The 19389-nt window shown below is 38.4% G+C and overlaps 1 protein-coding gene across 1 annotated transcript in view; it reads left to right on the top strand.

Moving 5' to 3' along the window:
* ROBO2 (roundabout guidance receptor 2) overlaps positions 1-19389 on the top strand; it is a 389500-nt gene that overhangs the window by 270072 nt on the left and 100039 nt on the right. Inside the window, exon 5 of the mRNA XM_062515337.1 lies at positions 3438-3565. Within this exon, the coding sequence (XP_062371321.1) occupies positions 3438-3565 (128 nt within the window). The remainder of the gene's footprint in view (positions 1-3437; positions 3566-19389) is intronic.

The following is a 19389-nucleotide window of genomic DNA, read 5'->3' as shown; positions in this document are numbered from 1 at the left end:
TTAAAATCAATTAGATGTCCATAAACATGTGAAACTGATGTCTGACACCATGTGGTTTTAGCTCAATGTCACATTAATTGGCTTGGAGTCAGCAATATTTGGGCAATATGTCACAAGTTGTTTCTTGACACTGCACATATTTTCAAGTCATAGCCTTCTTCATGTACTGGCAACATTGAGGAGCAATTTAACCACAGCACCCTGGTTTTCTGCCATTCCATCATCAATCCAGGAGCCTGGTAAATGCTCTCTGTGATTGGTATTAGCAGAGAGGATCCTGATCCTCATTCCCAAATGTTCAGGAGCACTAATCCAGATGAGAGTAAACTTCTACAGAAAACAAGGTGAAAACATCTTGGTATGGGAATTTGAGGATGAAGGACAGAGAGGAGACAAGGCACTGTTCATGGTTGAGCAGGTGGATGCTTGAGAAATTCAAAAGATTTTCAGCCTTCGTTCCTCGTTATTTTGCTTGTTCTGCTGTGGGTCAGGCTAAAAGCCACTTTTCCTCCTTTCTGTCTGCTTCATCTGCCAAAGCTCTTCACTGAACTGTGGTGACTTCTGGGGACAGTGTGGGTGGAACAGATGACTGATGGGCAGCATATCACTACTGCAAGACAGCAGATGGTTCTGATGCCCCACGGCTCCATCTACGTATGAATCCAATGGCTAGATGGCACCTTTTGTCAGGGTGGTCCAAAAGTATGGCCTGTTGGAGAAGCAGGCTGGGAGAGACGAACCTGTCCTCCAGCTGATTGTTAACTGGACCACGACGGTGACACGTTTACGCCGCCCTCCGTTTGGTGACCCAAGTGGGACTGCTGCTCCCACCACCCCGCATCCTGGCATGCCATGCAGCTGGCTGCTGCGACCAGCAGCCTTGGCACGATGTGCATGATTGGCAGGTGCAGGGATAAAGGCTGCCACAGCCTCCGAGGCAGCTGGCTGGCATGCCGGCACCAGCACATCCGTGACAGGAAGCAGAGTGAGTCAGCTGCAGCCCCCAGCATCCTGGAGCTCCCTGTCCCAGCCTGCCTGCATCCCAGCTCAGGCAGCCCCTCACTCAGATGCAGTCCTGCTGCCTGCCTGTTCTGCTCTCGGCAGCATTAAGCGAAACACAGGGGTGCTATCTGTTGTATGAACAGAAAAAAAGAACAATTACTTAGATGGGTAATTGTTGCCCAGCTTTATAGGCCAGATTCCGGTATCCGATTCATATTTATAATACAACGGATCTTAGTTTTCTCATCATACAGGAGCTTAATGCAAATTTATATTTTCAGTTTCCTAGAGCTGGCCTCATGTCAAGAAAATAAGCATTTGCTCTTGTCTGCAACTCTGCAGTCACCAAAGACAAATAACTGCTCCATCATTGTGGGATAATGTCATATTATTGAGATTTTTAAGGGGGACAATTTGCCTTTTCTGTCTTACAAAAACAGTGATTTTTATTTGCCATTGACTAACGCAGCACAGCGTGCAAAATGACATAATTTGTGAGAAGTCTAGAAGAAATGTTCTTTAGCTGCATGTGGCTATTGAATATAGTTGTAATAGATGTCTAGCTCTCCAGAAAGTGCATATTAAGATCTCTAACATCATAACTACCTGCTCCCTCACCACTACCAATGGCACTATGCTGGCAAAAATATTATCCCTACAAGTTTCTAAAGTTTGCCGTGGCATCTACTCGCTTATTCTTCCCCTTGGCATATCTCTTATGAATCAGTTAAATCTGAGGTACTGCATATATATACAATTAAGTGTAAGTCCTAAGGAAATGGGTATTATATATGTTTATGTTAACTCTAACAGAATGGTTAGCTTCAAATTCGTCTTAATTAAAATATTTCTTGCTAATTGATAGGATCTACTGAATGTAGAAAGAAGTTGTATTGTGGTGAGTATGAAAGGATGCTCTTTATTCTTGGAATTGCTAAGAATGCTCTAACTGATGTTGTGAGCTTTAGTTAGACTTAACAGAAATTTAAATATTTCACCATATGGGATCTTTGCGTTAGGGTGCTTTGAAGTCTGTTAACATGCGGTGCTACCTCTACAAACCTATGCTGAATGAACCAATAGCAATGTACATTATGTACACAAGAAAAAGCTATCTTTCACATTCCCTAAGGATCTAAAAATGCTCACAGAGCCTGAAAACATTTCTCTGATTTGTTGCATTGCATCCTTTTTCATCCAGACATTTAAGGGTGCTCTTCCATAAGACTTCAGTGTGTTTCCTGTACAAGTCTACAAGGTCTTGATTGCATTTAAAAAAAAAAAGAAAAAAGAAATAAAATGAAAAAAATTATTCTAAAATTATGTAATGACTGTGCATACAATGAGAAATAGTACTGACACCTCCTGATGTCTAGATATGTCTTTAGTTTTTGTCTTCCTATTTCACTGATACATGCGAATCTGAAGCCAAGTCTAGATTCAAGGTGACTTTAATGTATTGCATTGAGAAGATATGTTGTTGAAAATAATTTAACAAAATAATATTTAAAGGATAAAGTATCTATGCTGATAACCAGACTTTTCCTGATTTGGGAACCAAAGACATTTTATACAACATGACATCTCCTGTTAACTTTAATGAGCTTTGGATCAGAGCCTAAAATACTTTGTTAAGCATGACTTCTGCAGGATAACAACAATTTAACTGAAAATATTTTGCTGGGAATAATCAATCTAAATGCCTTGAGAATAAATGTTCCCTACATGTTGGAGTACGTTGCATTAATTAAGTTTTATACATCCTCATAGTTTTAGAATTATTTCAGCAGTAAAAACAAAGAATGGACAAAGCATGATTGAATTGTTTCTAATTTCTTTTAAGAAAGAGAAAATGTCATTGTCCACCCTTATTGAATAGTTTTGTTCTATTTCTGTGAAATTGATAAATCTGCTTTAATGTGCCTCTTCAATAAATGTCACCTTCCAGTGCTTGAATATATCTTTTATTGTTTGCAATTGAGTAGTATGAGATCCATGCTCACCGTTCTCTAAGGGATTGCTGCTGTAGGGAAAAACTGTATAAAAAAGGAAATTTCCAAATCAGCAAAAGGTAAAACATGTAGCTCACGTAGTTAAAGGCATGATAAACCTGACCTGTCATGTATTGATAACTGATGTCTGATACCTTAATTTTATCTTATTCCTCTAGATCAAGGACAAAGTGAATGATATTACTAATAAAGCCCTAATACTGAACATAGCAATACTAATTTTATGTAAAGTTTCTAACTGATGCAGAGTGCAATAAAAATGTCATGGTGATTAATGCTTCGTGGAATTATCTAATGCTGGATAATAATTTATCTTCCAAAGTTGGCTCCAAGATAGATTCAGACTGGCATTTTCCAGGTGATAGTTTTTTGTCCATTTCTGTTGCCCACAAAAAGAGTTTTCATCCTTTTGCTGTGCCACAGGTATGACATCAAGGATGACTACACACTGCGCATTAAGAAAGCCATGAGCACAGATGAAGGGACCTACACCTGCATCGCTGAGAATCGAGTTGGGAAAGTGGAAGCCTCTGCTACACTCACTGTGAGAGGTGAGTGCTCCCACAGAGGCAGGGCCTGTGTCCTACATGGATAATGGCTTTTTAGTGAGAGGGGCCTCTTCCTTCCCTGCCATTGTCTGGGTTCCGTACACCCTTTGCAATGGTGGCTGCTGCACTGATTTACAGCACAGGTGAAATCCTGGTCCTGTTAATATCTCATGCAAAATTTTAATTTATTTCGGTGGGATATGACCCCCCTGCATGGATTGCACCCCCCTGCACTTAAAGTCCTGTCCAAATGTGTTTTTATTGAGGAGCAGATGCATATGTGCATAAACAAGCACTACATAATGGTGAGCATAGACATTAATTGTGAGCCATCAGTTCAGGCTCTTAGTCACGTTTTTTCTCTAAGAAGTATAAGGAATAGAGTAACTATATTTATAAACGACAAACATAATACAGATAATATTATTACAGGATTAGATCTGCCATAATTAAGCTCTCTACCACTACCCTTTATCCAAAAAATAAACCATAGACAAAGGAAAGAGAAAACCCTAATTAAATTTTGTAAGTATTACAAGGTAAAGACTAATTAATCTCTCCTAAAATATTTGTGGTCTCTAGTATCCACTCACTGTTTTTGTGCTGCTCTTTGATTTGGTAAGGAGGTTTTAAGGCTGGTGGAATAATGAGCTGCCAGAAATATCTTTCATGACAGTAGATACAGATGTGCTAAAGATTATGGGGAGAGAAAAAGTTTGTAAGCTAGTATTTCTGTTTGAGTAAATAGAATATAATAGTTACTGCCTCATTCTAAAAGAGAAGCAGCAATTTGGCACAATGGATATCATGCAGACACTATTTCACAGTTTAGTGGTGCATGCTGATGGTTTTCAGTAGAGCTGGGAAAGGTTAATAAAAACATTTTTAGTTTTATCTCTCCTCCTCTTTTCATACACATTAAATCAAATGTTCAAAGTCTCAGTGGATTGCTTTATTAGAACTGGGGTCAACTGACCCAAGAGGCCAGCTTCCATTTCCATCCATTTAATGCATGGACACAGTTCAGTTTAATTTGCTGAATTCAAAGGGGAAAAAAATAAAAAAAAAAAAGCCAGAGTGGCTTCGTAGGGGGAGAGATGTTATTATGTAACAAAGAAAAGAGAGCATTGTGATTATCTGTTGAAATATTACCTCAGTGTTCACTTTAGACTGTAAGTGACGATATGGCTCTTCCCATTTTATGCTGAAGAAATAGGTATGTAAGAGATTGTTCTTCCCTTTTGTAATATGGGAAAATTAGTCACCACAGCAAACTCCCAGAAACAGTCTCACTCTGTTCTTTGTCACCGGCAAGATCACAATTTCCAGTAATTCTGGACCAATTCCCTGGCCTTAAAACACTCCTAGAACTGTGTCCACTATGTACGTTACTGGAGCAAGCCTTTTGGATTTGCTACCCTGACTTGTAATGTAAACAATAGCTAGAACCCAGAAAAAAAAAATCCTTTGAAATCACTGAAGCTTGAACCCAATGAAATTAAAGGGAAAAAAACTCGAGGAAATTTGTAATTTAATCGATTTCCCCCCAGTAAAAGCATGTTTTCATTATCTTGTGTATTTTTCCCCCTGGATTTGTAATTTACAGTCAAATACATAGTGTTTATTCAGTAAAGAAAGGAAGCCATGATATTAGAAACATACTACATGTTCAAGATATGACAGAAAATTAGAAAAAAAATCAAGAAATTCATTGGAGAATGCTATTACTCGGAATTTTTGAAAACAAAGGACTAGGAAATCTCCCTTTGACTTTAAAGGGAGGATGATCAATGGACCTCTTGATTAAAGAAAGCCTTAATTCTGAATTTTTAATTAACAGCGTTGTCTGACACTGGTTTTATCATGTCACGTAAAGGAGCAAAACCACTTAGCATTTCAAAAATTATTTTGAACTTGTCTTGGACCTTGCAGATGTCATGTAGTTCCATCTGCACACCTGCTAACAACCATGTAACCCTTAGCTCCCTCATTCACAGCTCCAGCTTCTTAAACCAGAGGATGGGGATGCAATGAGGAAAGTTGCATTACGCTGTCACAAACAACAGCAGAATCTGAGTTCTGTGACCCAGACTCCATGTTCTCTCTTGGAAAGATGCATATCACTCTTATACCTCATCTTTCTGCAGAAGAAGGAATATGTCCATAGTACTGGAAGCCAAAAAGTGTTCCAATAGATGATGGGTGAGAATGGCAGACTAGACATAGTTAAATGAAATGGGGACAGAGCCATGGAAAGGCTGAGAGCTAAGGCCCTTGCAAGTTCTGTTACCTCTGAATTTGCATGTCTTACATTGGACTCTAGCCTGCACATAAGCACACAGGGCTGGTAATCGTCCTAAAAAGTTAAAAAAAAAAAAATAGAATTGTGCCGTTGCTCAGAAATGTATTATTGCTGCTGATAAAATAAGCGAAGCTTTACCTACACAGATGCAACCTGGAGTCAATTTTATGTCCAAATTTTTAGCTCTTCTGAAAGAGATGTCTATATTTTATTAGCAGAGGGACTGACGGCTCTCTTCCCCAGCACAAGTATAATGAAGGGCTATTGCTATAACCAAGAAATCACTTGTTGCAGCAGTAACTTTCAATCTCTGTATCAGCCTGAAACAGTATTAACCTGTCAATCATTTAACAGCAATTTTTTAGCAAGTTGAAGTTACCTAAGCAGTGATTTGGGAGGTTCTGGGTTGAAGCCCCTGTGGCCATTTCAGCCCATTTGTTATATTTTCATCAGCATTGTCAGTGATGAAAAAGCACTGTGCTGTAAGCTTTCATGCCCATTATTGAATGAGAAAAACTGTCCTGGGCTTTCTGTAGCCCTTACTGCTGTACTGACCGGTCATGCTTAAAATTCAGTTGGTATTTGACTCAGAAAGCAAATGCCTTGCATGACATTAGGCAGTGTGAGGCTTAAATTGATGTGTTCATTGGGATCTAAAAGTTTGTGCTAATGCAATGCAATTTTTCTTTTATCAGGCGTTAACAATGATACTTGATGATGGCATGCGAAGATAATAAAAATGTTTCTCAGAGAATGGTTCCAGTCAGCTTGTTCAGATGCTATGCTCAAGTAAATGGGATGATAGTGGCACGTGACTAAACAATAACAGCAGTGAACATTTGACTTAGACTGCCATTTGAGGGGTTAGCAATCATGGTAGTATCCATAGTGGAAAGTTACATTACACGTCATGCATTCTGACAGATATTCTTTTCTTTTTTTAATTTCCTTTTTATGTTCTCACTACATCATTGTAATGTCAACAGCTCGCCCCGTTGGTAAGTAACCATCCTTCTATCCATTTTAGCATGGCTTCATGCAATGCTTCATCTTTCATTTGCAACAGCATTTCACTGGCTGGAATGAGCAGCCAGCGCTTAATAGTTGTAACTGTCTAACACCAGGCAAGCAGTTTTGTCTGACAAAGTGCTATTTCCAAACATTGTTGTATTTCCTGCTGTGTCATGTACAAGCACATTTGCCAAATCACCAACAGATACCGATCGGTGAAACGGGGTGGGTGTGCCGGTACCGAACCACAGTCACTCATTTGTGATGTTTTATCTGTTTCTGGCCTGCTGTAAAAGCCACTAAAATCAACAACAGAAAGGATTGTGTTGAGTTTGGTGAGCTTCTCCCAGGTCCTAAACAATCAGCTCATCCTGCTTTTCCTGCACAGCAGTAAAAGCACAGGCTTTGCATGCCCCGTCTTTCTTGTATCGTTCAAAGAAGAAATCCTGAAATGGAAGAGGGGATGGAGTAGATTTCTGTGCTTGCTGAGGAAGTTCATCACTGATTTCTGCCCTTGGGTCATCTTTGAGTGCAGGTTGGAGTGCACTGTATAGGAGGCAGACTGTTTTGAAAAACAAGTCCTAAGGAAGACAACCTCTAGGTTTTCAATTCCCACACTGAAAATTTTATTATTTCCTATGCCTTTGAAATTCTGTAAATGCATAAAAATCTTACTGAGGATCATGCAACTGTCAGTAGCTGAAATTCACTTCTGGTGTTCAGAAATATCCTGAACGTACAGTTCAATTTTCTTTCATGAATATTTACTCTGTACCTACATGTATTTCATTTAATGAGCTGCATTGCTCCTCTGATATTTGTAGTTTGTATTTAAATATATCTTTTAGAATAATAATATAGTTACTCTGATTTTTTTTGGATTACTGTGAAAAGTCAGTACTGGTGTTCGTGGAGATTGATGAGGGATTTGGTCTTTATTTACTTCATCTAAGCTTTTGTTAGATATATGTTTTACTAAAGTTTGAGAGTTTGAATTCATCTCAGCTCTTCACTGTTGTAATTTTGGAGGAAGAAAGATTGTAGTAATTTAAAGATAAAATCCAGGTTAGGTCTCTGTTTCCAGGGCTAGAGTGAGCCCATCTTATTAACTTGCTTGAACTAACATCCATGGAACCAAGCCAAATACCTCCACAGTCACAGCATGGCTTATCCCCGCCTGGAGAATTCCCTGTGCAGAATAGAAATTCACTCTTCTTCATTTGGGATTTCGATAGCAAGCTTTAAACCCAAATCACTACTGTATTATTTTGGCATTAGGCTCGTTCTCAAGTAATTCATTCCAAGGAGCTGCAAACTGTAAAACTGCAGTAAACTCGGGAGAAGATTTTCCTTTGCTTAGAAAATGCAGTGTGAATTTAGTGTGCTTCTTCATTCACTAAAAATGCCACAAGATTAAAAGTATTTTGATTGTAGATTTTTTTTTATTTTCACTTTGCTGACTCTTAAAAGACAGGCAATGAAAATAGTCATAAAGTAGAGACTGTTTCAAGCTCTGTGAAAACTACATAAAATAAGTGACTAGAGATTCACAAGAAAATTATAGGTTTCAGCAGCATTGATAGTGTCTCATTTCACAGCACTCATTCTTTTTTAAGATTTTTCAGGCCATTGAGTCATCCATGATTCCATTTCCAAAGCTTATATAGCAGGTCTTGGTCTCAAGTTACTTTATGTCCAGGTATATGATTGTGTGATCATGCAGTGGTCAGTTCCACGTATTCCTTGCCTAGGCAATTTTATTTTGTTTAAAGAGAGCAACTGTGACAAAGAAATTTATTCTTCTACAGAATTTATTCAGGAAACTGAAATTACAATGGTTGTTCTTGAAGTAATTACTGTATGGTCTTTATTTAATTTAGTGATAGTCTTTGTGACTTGTGAAAGGATTGCTTGACATAGAACTCCCATACAAGTGTATGTGGGGATTGCTGTGTTTAAGCAGATCAGAGTCAGCCACTTATCTGATCCTGTACCTGTAGAAAGACAGTGATAGTGTGCACCTGTATTGGGTTTTTTGCTTAAGTACCTGAAATAAAGCTACTTTCTGCAGTTCATAACTCTTTTTCATTCAAGACTAGGCAAAGAAGGTGGCTATCCATCCTGGATTTTTTTAAAATTTAAAGTCTGGTAAGACAAACCAAAGTAACTTCCCTCTCCACCAAGAAACCCAAGTAGTCTTCTGTTAAAATTGTCATTTAACAAGAACAGTGAGTCAAATCTTGTAGCATATTTTTTGTTCAGGAAGTTAACTGGAATGCAGAGCAAAAATACCTCTCCTTACCTAAAGGAAGCTAAAGAAAACACTACTTCATGTAATTAGCTCACAGCTTTCTAAGAGGATGACATTTTAACAGAAGGATATTTGTATTTTTATATATATATGTTAGAGTGCAAGGGAGCACTTAAAAGTTTATATTCTTTCATAACACCAGAGAATCATCTAGGTACTTCTGTCTTCTATCACTGTCTCCAATTCAAAGCAGACATGCTTTGTCTTTATTAGGTTTTAAACAAGACTAAACATTTTTTTTTTCCAATGAAGAATAGAGAAATATATTTTAATGGTTCAGATTTGTATGTCTTGTTGCAAACAGATTTATTTTCATTTTCTATTCAGTTTTTGCTTGTTTCAAATATTTGTACTCTGTTAGGTGGGATATTTTTATTTTAATTTCAGTTTGAGTGGAAAATTCAGGAGTAGGATTACCTATGACCATCTTGGGTTCAAGCACTTATTAACAAACGTTTCATATTACACATATAAAATGAGGTATGGTGCTGCCTGAGGTGGGTGGCAGCTGGTGAATTTAAAAGCTCTATGCCAGATTACTCATCATGTTTGAATTTGCTGCTAGGAATAAATGTGTTGCCTGTTTCTAAAATAGATTATTTATAACCTTTTGAAAAGATTTCTGACAGGATTTACAACAGATGGGTTTAAGAAACAGAATATTTATCCTTATTTAGACCATTTCTGTAGTTATTTCATTCATTAGATAGATTTCCAGATGAGCAAGTTAGAATTTTCTCTTTTGCATTTTGCTGTGTTTCTTATGGCAGTTGGGCAGAAGCATAGCTGCTGGAATAAGCACATAGTTGGGAAGAGCCCAAAAGTTTCAGTAACACTGACCCTCTTTTCAAAGGCAGTTGCTGTACTGCTTGGAGATAGAGGACCTTCAAATGGAAGATCTGTCTGATGTCCCAGTAACTGTTTTATTAATAATATGAAAGGTCATTCAGATGGCAGAGTAATACTCAGTTTGCAAATTAATTTCAACTAAGTCCAGGTGAAATTACAGTTCTTTGCATATCAGTTGCTTTGCAGTAAGTCAAGTTTACTTAGTTTTTTGTCATGTGCCATGGATCATCTTCCCAGAAAAATAAAAGACTTTCAGCAAATACCTGGATACTTTTGCCACTGGCATAGAAGTGAAGTATTTGAACTTAGCTAAGGGACTAAAGACAGAGCAAATACAAAAACTGAACTTTCCTGTCATGATGTTGAAGAGATAGACAGCTAAGATACTTGCCGTGAATTTTCCAAATCTCCTGCTAATTGAATGCATTTATTGGCATTTAAGTGCAATGTGACTGTATGATGCATATCAATCTGTACTGGGAAGTTTTCATGACATAAATCAGTCTGGCATAACTTAATGGTCTGTTGAGAGTGATGCAGCATGAAAAACAATAGAAAGGGCTGCATTTTATAGAAAGTTTTATTAGGTTTTGTTACATTGCTCAGATTGATAAGTGAGAAAGAATTCTCCTTATTCTTAATTCTGAGTCTTGCAGGGAAAGTCTGTATATAATAAATGCTTTTATTTTTATTAAGTTCATTAACATTAATATTCACTTGAAACACTGAGGATTTATAAATATCAGTAATGTGGATTGGTGTGTGATGGGAGAGATGAGATCATGCTTGGTGCTACGATGCCATCTTTCAGTGGCAAAAATCTCAAATTTATATCAAAATGTGCTATCTTGCCTGTTTGGTATCACTTACTGAAATTTTCAGGAGAGAGTAAGGACAACAGTGGACATTAGGCACTTTGGACTTGTTGAATGAAAGAGTAAGACATCATTATTTTTAAAAAAGTCAGCAAATCCTTCAGATTTAAAGGTAAAAGGTAGAATGAAATTCAGATTGCTTTTTATAACAGTAAGAGATTAAGATATAAAGCTGATTTGTTATGATTTTTCATAGCCTATAAATGCCACTCTAAAAATCTTGAAGTCCTTAGCATGTCTACTTTGCCTTAAGTTTAGTCACTATAGTACAGGAAGTGATCAGAAGCCCCATTATTTTATTTTTTTTTTTTTAATTGCTGAGCTCTAGCTTGGGGAAGTTTTAAGAAGTTTAATGCATAACTTTTATGTTTTAACTTTCAACATTTCTCAAAGCATGCTCAAATCAGTGGGAATTGTTTTCCTATTTCATGGGCTTCTGAGTATATCTGTCAGTCTTTGAAGATTAGTGTGTTAAAAAAAGTCTGGTGATGTGTTGCTCTCCCCAAGCTTTTTCCTTCCTTTCAGTAAAAGGAGTAATTGGTTACCTTTCCTTCAAGAGGAACATGGAAATCAATACATTAATCTGTTAACTTTTCCCTTTACTTCCTTTGCTCTCTTGCTGCCAGCCAATTTACAGCTTGGATGTGATCTCAGTGTTACTCAGCAACAAAATACTGTGTGCCCTATTCCTTGAATGTTAACACTGTCACTCAGAGTAAATAGTCATTTTTCTTCCTCTCTTATTTTTCTCTCTTTGTTTAGCAGTGTCCCAAATTGAGCAGAGTGTCTCCTCTCCGCCTTATTTGTTCTCAAGGGTAAACAAACCAGGAATTTGTCACCTTTCTCACTATAGATGTAGCCTCTGATCCTGTCTGGGCTCTTTACCCTTCTCATCAACTCCTTAGTTCTCTTCAGCATGTGAATTCATGTCTTTTTGAAAGAGCTAACCAGATCATCCTCATTACTTGATGAAATCCTACTGTATCAGCAAGGGCTTGTGCTTTCCATTTTTAAACATATTGCCATCCTGCTATGTCCCCTGAAAAAAAGGAATCAAGTCATATTACACATCTTTTTGTTGGCATAATTTGTTTTGTTTGGTAAACTCACAGTAGGGAAGAGCAGGACAAGCCATTCCCTAAGGGTACAGTTTACATAACCAAGCAGGCTAAAGTATTAAGATTTTAGAAGAGCACATATTTTCTATGTGATCTGAGCAAAAGGTATATCCTGAATCTCAGGCACTTGGGAAAAAGCAAAAAATTGCAAAGCACTGTTTAAAGTAGAGAAAGTCCTGAGTAACAGAAGTTATTGAGCAGACAGAACCAGTGCTCCCTTTCTTTATGTGCATCAAACTAAATGCAAAACTTTCTAGATTGTGTTTTTTAGCAGCATCTGCAAAATTCCAGGGCTGCTTAAAAGAGGTGATTGGACAAGGTATAATAAAATAGGGATGTATGACTAAATGAGAACAGGCTACAGTCTAATGCTGGCATGAAATTAAGACTGATAATTAAATATTTAAATGCACTGTAAAGCAAAGAGGAGGAGGAGGAGCCCAGGAAAACTACTGCTCCTGAAGTCAGAGCACTGGAAAATGAGATGGGGGAGTGGAAAGTAAATGCCTTTGTTTTTGTCTGTGTAGGAGGCAGGCTTGAATTTTTTAAAAAATAATTATTCTCAGGGTATATTTTTTTATTTACCTTGGTCCTAGGGAAGAATGGAGAACCAATCTTTTTTCCACCATGCAGATTTATCCCACTTCATTCTTTTGGGTCATCCAGGGATAAAAGAGAGATTCTGTGTGTCAAAATATTTAGGACAGTTTGCAGTTTTTATTTATTGATTCTCTAGACTTCTTTCACCTCTTACAAAGAATGAAAAAAATGCTTATGATTCTGTGCTTTAAGAGATTATCTGCTTCAATGGGTCAGAGCAACTGAAGGATAAAAATGTTGCTATATGTGAAATTCAGGACCTGAATTTAAATTGAAAATTAGAACAATTACTATGAAAGATGGTTTAGCATTCTCAGATTATCAAAGTGTGTTCTTTTCACAATGTTGTCTCTACACGTGGTTCCTCCGAAAACAGCAACAAACTAAAATAAAAGTAGTTTCTCAGTTTCCATGAGAAAACAGCAGTGTGAAGGACACTTTTAGGGGAACTGGTCCTGGTAATAATTCCCCCTTCTCTGTACCTCTTGCCCTGATTCTTCTTCCCCAGCATTTCCTTTAGTTCAGCCTGCCTAAAGTTCTCCCTACCTGTGTCGTGTGCTTCTGCTTTTGTGTGTTTGACCTGTTGTTTCAGGATGAGTGAGAACTAATTTTGAAGCAACGTCAATGTTAATGGTGGTATCTAAACTATGGATTATCCTTGCTTCCCTAGGTTATGGGAAGCTGCTTTCCAGAAGGCTCTAAACCAAGCATCTGCTTTACCCCCTCCACACATGTAATTTTTAAATAATATAATGGGTATAGTGAAGTGCCTCATAAATCGTTATCCCCATAACCTACCCATTGTTCATTTCTGTGGCAGAACTATTTGCCTGAAGAAGAAATGAAGGACAGAGAACATTCTAAATGGACAAGCAAGAGGACATAAAAAAAACCCACAAAAACAAAACAAAATCGTCTACCAGATGAGATTTATGCATTTTCTTTTCCAAAGGTTACTGCATTCATACATCCTAGGGAATGGCAGAATAAGAGGGGAAACTCATTTTCCAGGTAGCTCAGTTGTAACTCAAGTGCCAAAATGTTACTGCCTTCCCCGTGTGTGAGCACACCTAATCATTGGAGCACACCATAAGATTGAGATGTCTTTTCTCTTTAAAGAGAATTATTATCCTTAGCTTCCATTAGTTTATCCCTGATAAGAAAGATCTGAATTAGTAATAGGCCTAAGCCTTCATCCTCTCCATCTTCTGTAATTGCTCCTGTGTCAGAGGCTACACCCTTGATTTATCATTAGTCACAGCTAATAATGCACTAATAACTTTGTGTCCTAACAACCACACATCACTTTCAGTACCCCTTTAGAAGATCTCAACTTTTGAGGGAAGAACTGCTGAATCAACACAAGTTTCTGGAGTTTGAGGCTGCACCTATTTTGCTTTCCTCTATTTACTCCATCAGCATTAGTAGCCTTGCAAAAGATCTTTCAAAATTTCTAGGCTTTTGTTATCGGCACTTCTTGGCAGCTCATGCTGAAAAGTGTTACAAGGTGCATAAATAGGATCTTACAGTGTTATTTTGTGTGTGTATCACAAAAATCATCTAAAATTCCAATATCTGCCAGACAAATTTCTCCAATTGCACAGAAAGGTAGAGGATGCTTTGTGGGTGTTTTTTTGTTTTGTTTTGTTTTGTTTTTGTTGTTGTTGTTGGTTTTGCCTTTTTTTTAATTTATTTAAAGAGTTCCTGTACTGCCTTCAATTGTCATCTGAGCTGGTATCAGGAACCAGCAAAGCAATCCTACAGATAAGTAGTTCTATTCCATAGATGGTGTCAAGGGTTACCTCCCTTTTGAAAATACTATTACTTTACATGGAGCTCTGCAGGCTTCTCCTTTCCTCTGTGTAAATGTCTTAGAGGCAAGTCCTGATTTGTCCTTGTAAGAGTGGAATTGAGTTTGATCTCTTAAAGTATCCATGTGATTCAAAGGCAGCTGAGGATGCCACATGAATATTGTCACTGCAATAAGGATTTGAGAGGAGCACTGAGATACTAGCTCCAAGTCTTTGCAAAAGAGGATTTGATGGGTATTCCAAAGTCCAAAAAGCAGTCTGGGGAAGGCAACACTGTCTTAGCTCCAGACAGAGCTAGTGGGTATTTTACCAGGTGTAGCCTTGATTGTTCAGATGAAATTAATTGATTTCTGCAGATGTACAGTGCTGAAAAAGACTGTAGGTGGAAATCTTAGGTTTGCCTGCTGTCTCTTCCCTTCTGGAAGCAGAACTGACTTACAGAATCGTGCTATTTTACCAGTGTGTTTCTACTTGTTTCTCAGGGCCTTTTCTCGTATCGTTATCTGAATTTTGCTTAAAATATTTACAAGTCAGCACCTTTCCCCTTGCCTACTTTGAAGCAGTCATAGAAATATATTGATGAATGATAAACAATTCCAATTTAAAATGAAGCCCTCATCTTTACCACTTTAGCTTGCCTAAGTAATCTCCATGATGAATTTCATGTGCAGTTCACTATCAACTGAAATTAGGTGTAATTAAAGGTTGTCAAATCTGTAATTTAAGCCCTTGAAATTTGTTGCTGTCACTCATTTCCTGTAATACTTTTTTTTTTTTTCAATGGATTTGATCCAAAGTCCACATAAGCCAATAGGAGAATTTCTACCAGCTTTACTAAGGTTTGAATAAATTCTCGTATCCCCTGGTAGAATCATAGAATTGGTTTGTAAAGACCTTTAAGATCTTTTAAATACTTCCAGGGACAGTGATTCCACCATCTCCTTGGACAGTCTGCTCCAGTGCTTGACAGTCTTTTTGGTGAAGAAATGTTTCCTAAAACCCAGTCTAAACGTCCTCTAGCATGACTGGACATAATTTCCTCTAGGCTTGTTACCTGGGGGAAGAGGTCAGCTCCCACCTGGCTACACCCTCCTGTCAGGGAGCTGCAGAGAACACTAAGGTCTCTTCCAAGCCTCCTTTACTCCAGGCTGAGCACCTTCACTCCCCTCATCAGACTTGTGCTCCAGACCCTTCCCCAGTTCCGTTGCCTTTCTCTGGACATCCTCCAGCACTTCAATGTTCTTCTTGCACTGAGGAGCCCAAATCTGAGCACAGGAGTCAAGGTGTGTCCTCAGCAGCTCGCAGCACAGGGCACAGTCACTGTCCTGGTCCTGCTGCCACAGCATGGCTGATACAGGCCAGGTGCCATTGGCCTTCTTGGCCACCTGGGCACTGCTGGCTCATGTTCAGTCACTGTCAACCAGCACCCCCAGGTCCTTTCACGATGGGAAGATTTCCAGCCGCTCTTCCCTAAGCCCGTGGCACTGCCTGGGGTTGTTGTTGTGACTCAAGTACAGGACCCAGCACTTGGCCTTATTGAACTTCATAAAATTTTCCTTAATTCATTGATCCTGTCTGCTGCAGTAGAAATGTTGTAAAAAAACCTGCTACAATATCTATTTTTAATTAAAATCACCAATATAATCTGTGAAGCCGAGGGCATCTGGTCTGGGGAAGGTACTGTGAGCAAGTTATGATAATGAAATTCCTGTAGGGTCATTGAATTCTATGTCAATTTCACAGGATCAGCTGAGAAAGCTGTCATTGGGAAAAAATATTGCTAGTACTTGATGTGGAATCAATGTACTTTTTTGCTATGAATTCACATTTTTATGTATTAAATTTCCTCTCCCCTTCTGAATCTTCTGCCACATTTCTTATCAGATGACCAGAGTTCACCTACAAGGGGTGAACTCTGTCTCAGTCAAGCTTCTCTTCATCAGGTCCTGTTTGCTTCTTTTATCAGCTCCTGTTGACTCAGTGTAACCTTTAGTATTCGGCAACAATACTAAGAAGAAATGAAATCCATCCTATCAGATTAGAGATTTTGCTAACCTGCTAACTATTAAGATTGGAGTAGAGCTGAGAAATCCCTTTGAAATTATGTGCAGCTTTTTTTTTTTTTATTGGCTATTTTTTTAAAGCTCTTTAACACTGGAGCTGGGGCTAACTTCATATATATTTATTAACAATCTAAGAGATCCATTCAGTCATGCATAAACCACCAACACCCTAGAAGAGTGCAACAGAATTCACTCTTCCCATTTTGAACAACATAACTAATGCTCACTAGTGATCATGCTTTTCTATCTCCATTTTAATTCCTGCAGTTGAATATTGTTCTGTGCTGTAAAAACTGTTCTGAACATGATGTGATTAACCTTAGGGTCCCCCCATCCCCTCATCTCAAAGCCCCCTCGTACATGGCCTGTGCTTTCTATTCATGTTCAGCCATCTGATTTCCATATCATCTATTAGCATAACAGAGCTCTAGTGTGACATTGATTGAAGCCAGCGCTTGCTGAATGCAGTATCAAAGCATAATTTGCCAAAAATCACATCTAATTTACTGTGTACTATTTAGATTTCTCAAAAAAAAAAAAAGTTGTTTCAATAGAAGTATATTGGACCTTAATTGTTCTTTTTTTCCTCATATTTTTGGCTAGTCTGCTGGAATCCAAGCAATATATTTCATTTCAGAGTCACCGTCTTTGATTTTCAGATGTCAGTTAAGCAAGAGGTTTTCCACTCTGCTTCTTACAATCTTTTTTTGCTTTGAAATTGCAAAATGTAATAGTCTGATAGGCACAACACTCAGTTTGCTGCTTCATATGTTTTTTCAACAGATCCTTTTAATGATCTTAATGCTTAGCTTGAATTAAGCATTAGAGTACTGCATAACTTTAACAGCTGAAGCATATCAAGCCTGCTGTTACTTCTCTAACTGTACATTTTCAGAATGCTTTAGAAATTCACCTACTTTGAGAACAATAATGGCTTGAATAAATTTTGCCCAATGTTCCACTGAAGCCGGGTTTTGAGCAAGTCATGATCTCACTTAACCCTTCTGCAGAGTGGAAGCAATAATATTTGTCTGTCTTTATAAACAGCATCCATATGTGAACATAATGAGCTCTCTTTTAAGAAAATTGAAGAACCCAAGTGCTTGTTCTATCAAAGAAGCCTTGCTGTCTCTAAGCAGGGTCATGCTGCATTCTCTGAGGATAATGGCAGTCACAGTGTTTGGGTAGTTACACTTGACCAAGAAGTGCTCCTGCAATTATTGACTGTTACTTTCAGTTTTCAAGTTCAACTAGAAATTGACAGATAAAACTGATGCTGTGAAAACATTGTTTAAATGCTGTAAACAATTCTATTTTTATCAGAGGCTGTCTGTAAACAGCTATAGCTGAATAGGACAACAAACGCTGACAAAATGAAGATTTCCTTCATTATATAACTCCATCTTTGAATATTTTTTTTAAATGAATGAAAAGTTTTATTTTTCAAAAATTTTGTTTTCCATGTCCTTTAAAATTGTGGTGCTAAATAGCTTGGCTGAAGAAACTGGTTTTGTGCTCAATTTAATGTGAGTAAAAGCTCTGATTCATTTATTTTTATAGTGAATTTCTAGTAATTGAGGCTGTAGAGCAAAGCTAGAAAAGCTATTGTTGTATAACTATACATGATTGCTTGCTGGAGTCTTTAGAAAGCCTGATCTAGTAACTGTGAGACCAAATACCTACTCATGGTCAAATGGTGGAGAGGACTTGGTGAGTGGCAGGGAGAGAATAGAGCAACATTCAGTCTGTGTCAGAGCTAGAGATTTATGTTCCTTTTCTTACTGGGGGACGAAAAATCACAAACAAAGTGGAATTTTTTCTGCTCTTAGGAAAGTGAGAGATGTTGAAAATTAGGGACAGGTCAAGAACTGGAAACTAGGCAGAAACCAGGGTGTGTATTTCTCATTGTTCCTTGACTACCAAATTACCTTAATTTGATCCTTGGAGGGATTGCTACAGTGAAAAATTCAGTTGTGTTATATCTGTTTAATGCTCTGAATGACTGATTTACAGTAGAGACCTGTGTGTCAGCGAGGGTTTCAGATGAACCCTTAACCTTGCCTACCTTGCATTTCCTCAGTTACGTGATTTGAAGGACCCGCTCATGGAAATGCCACAGCTTTCTTGCTTTTGTTGAGCTGTCTGAGAGCACTGTCTGTGCACCCTCCAGGGCACCAAGCAAGCCTAGGAAGTAAATTTAGCCATCCATCCTGCTTGGGATAGATCTGTGGGATGGTCTCCTGACACCAGGTTTTTAGGCACCATAGGAAGATTGTGGTCTTGGGGCCACCCGGGCACTGCACAGATTACTGCACTGCCATTTCCTGGCACCTGTGGGGGTTGTACGTGGATATGCTGGGTGAAACAAGGGGAGGGAAGCCCAAGTAACTCGCTGCAGCTCAGCACTTGAGGAGTGGTATAGCATGAGCTCAGTTCCTAGAGTATGTTTAGCACCACCTTATAGAAACCTCAAAACACGTGCCTGTAAACAGGCAGAAGAGGGCACCTCACCCTTAGTCCTGCCTGTTCATAAAATTAACACCTCGCAAGGTGGAGGAAGAGGTGGACATTTCTCTCCAGAAAGGCCCAAACCTCTCTTGAGGAGCCGAGGCTGAAGAAAATACCCTCTACCTTCTAAACTGATTAATGTTTATTAAGTGCTTTACAGCTCTTGTTTTAAGAGTGCCCCCACTACTCAAGTGATGCTCTTTAGACTCCTGCTGATCTGTAAAGCCTTGGGAAGTACCTCATGAGGTAGCTGCAAATTGTGTTTCAAGAGGATCAGGTCTGCTCACATTTTATGCAGTTAGCAGGTTTGTGTCTGTGCTGTCAGCAGGTGTAATCGGAAGCTGGATCTTGATTGCTCTTCGTGCCTAATTAAATAGTT

This window comes from Cinclus cinclus, chromosome 2 (assembly GCF_963662255.1).
Source record: "Cinclus cinclus chromosome 2, bCinCin1.1, whole genome shotgun sequence".
In the NCBI taxonomy this organism is placed as follows: domain Eukaryota; kingdom Metazoa; phylum Chordata; class Aves; order Passeriformes; family Cinclidae; genus Cinclus; species Cinclus cinclus.
The sequence above is the reverse complement of the archived record's forward strand: the minus strand, read 5'-3'. Positions and strand labels throughout refer to the sequence as shown.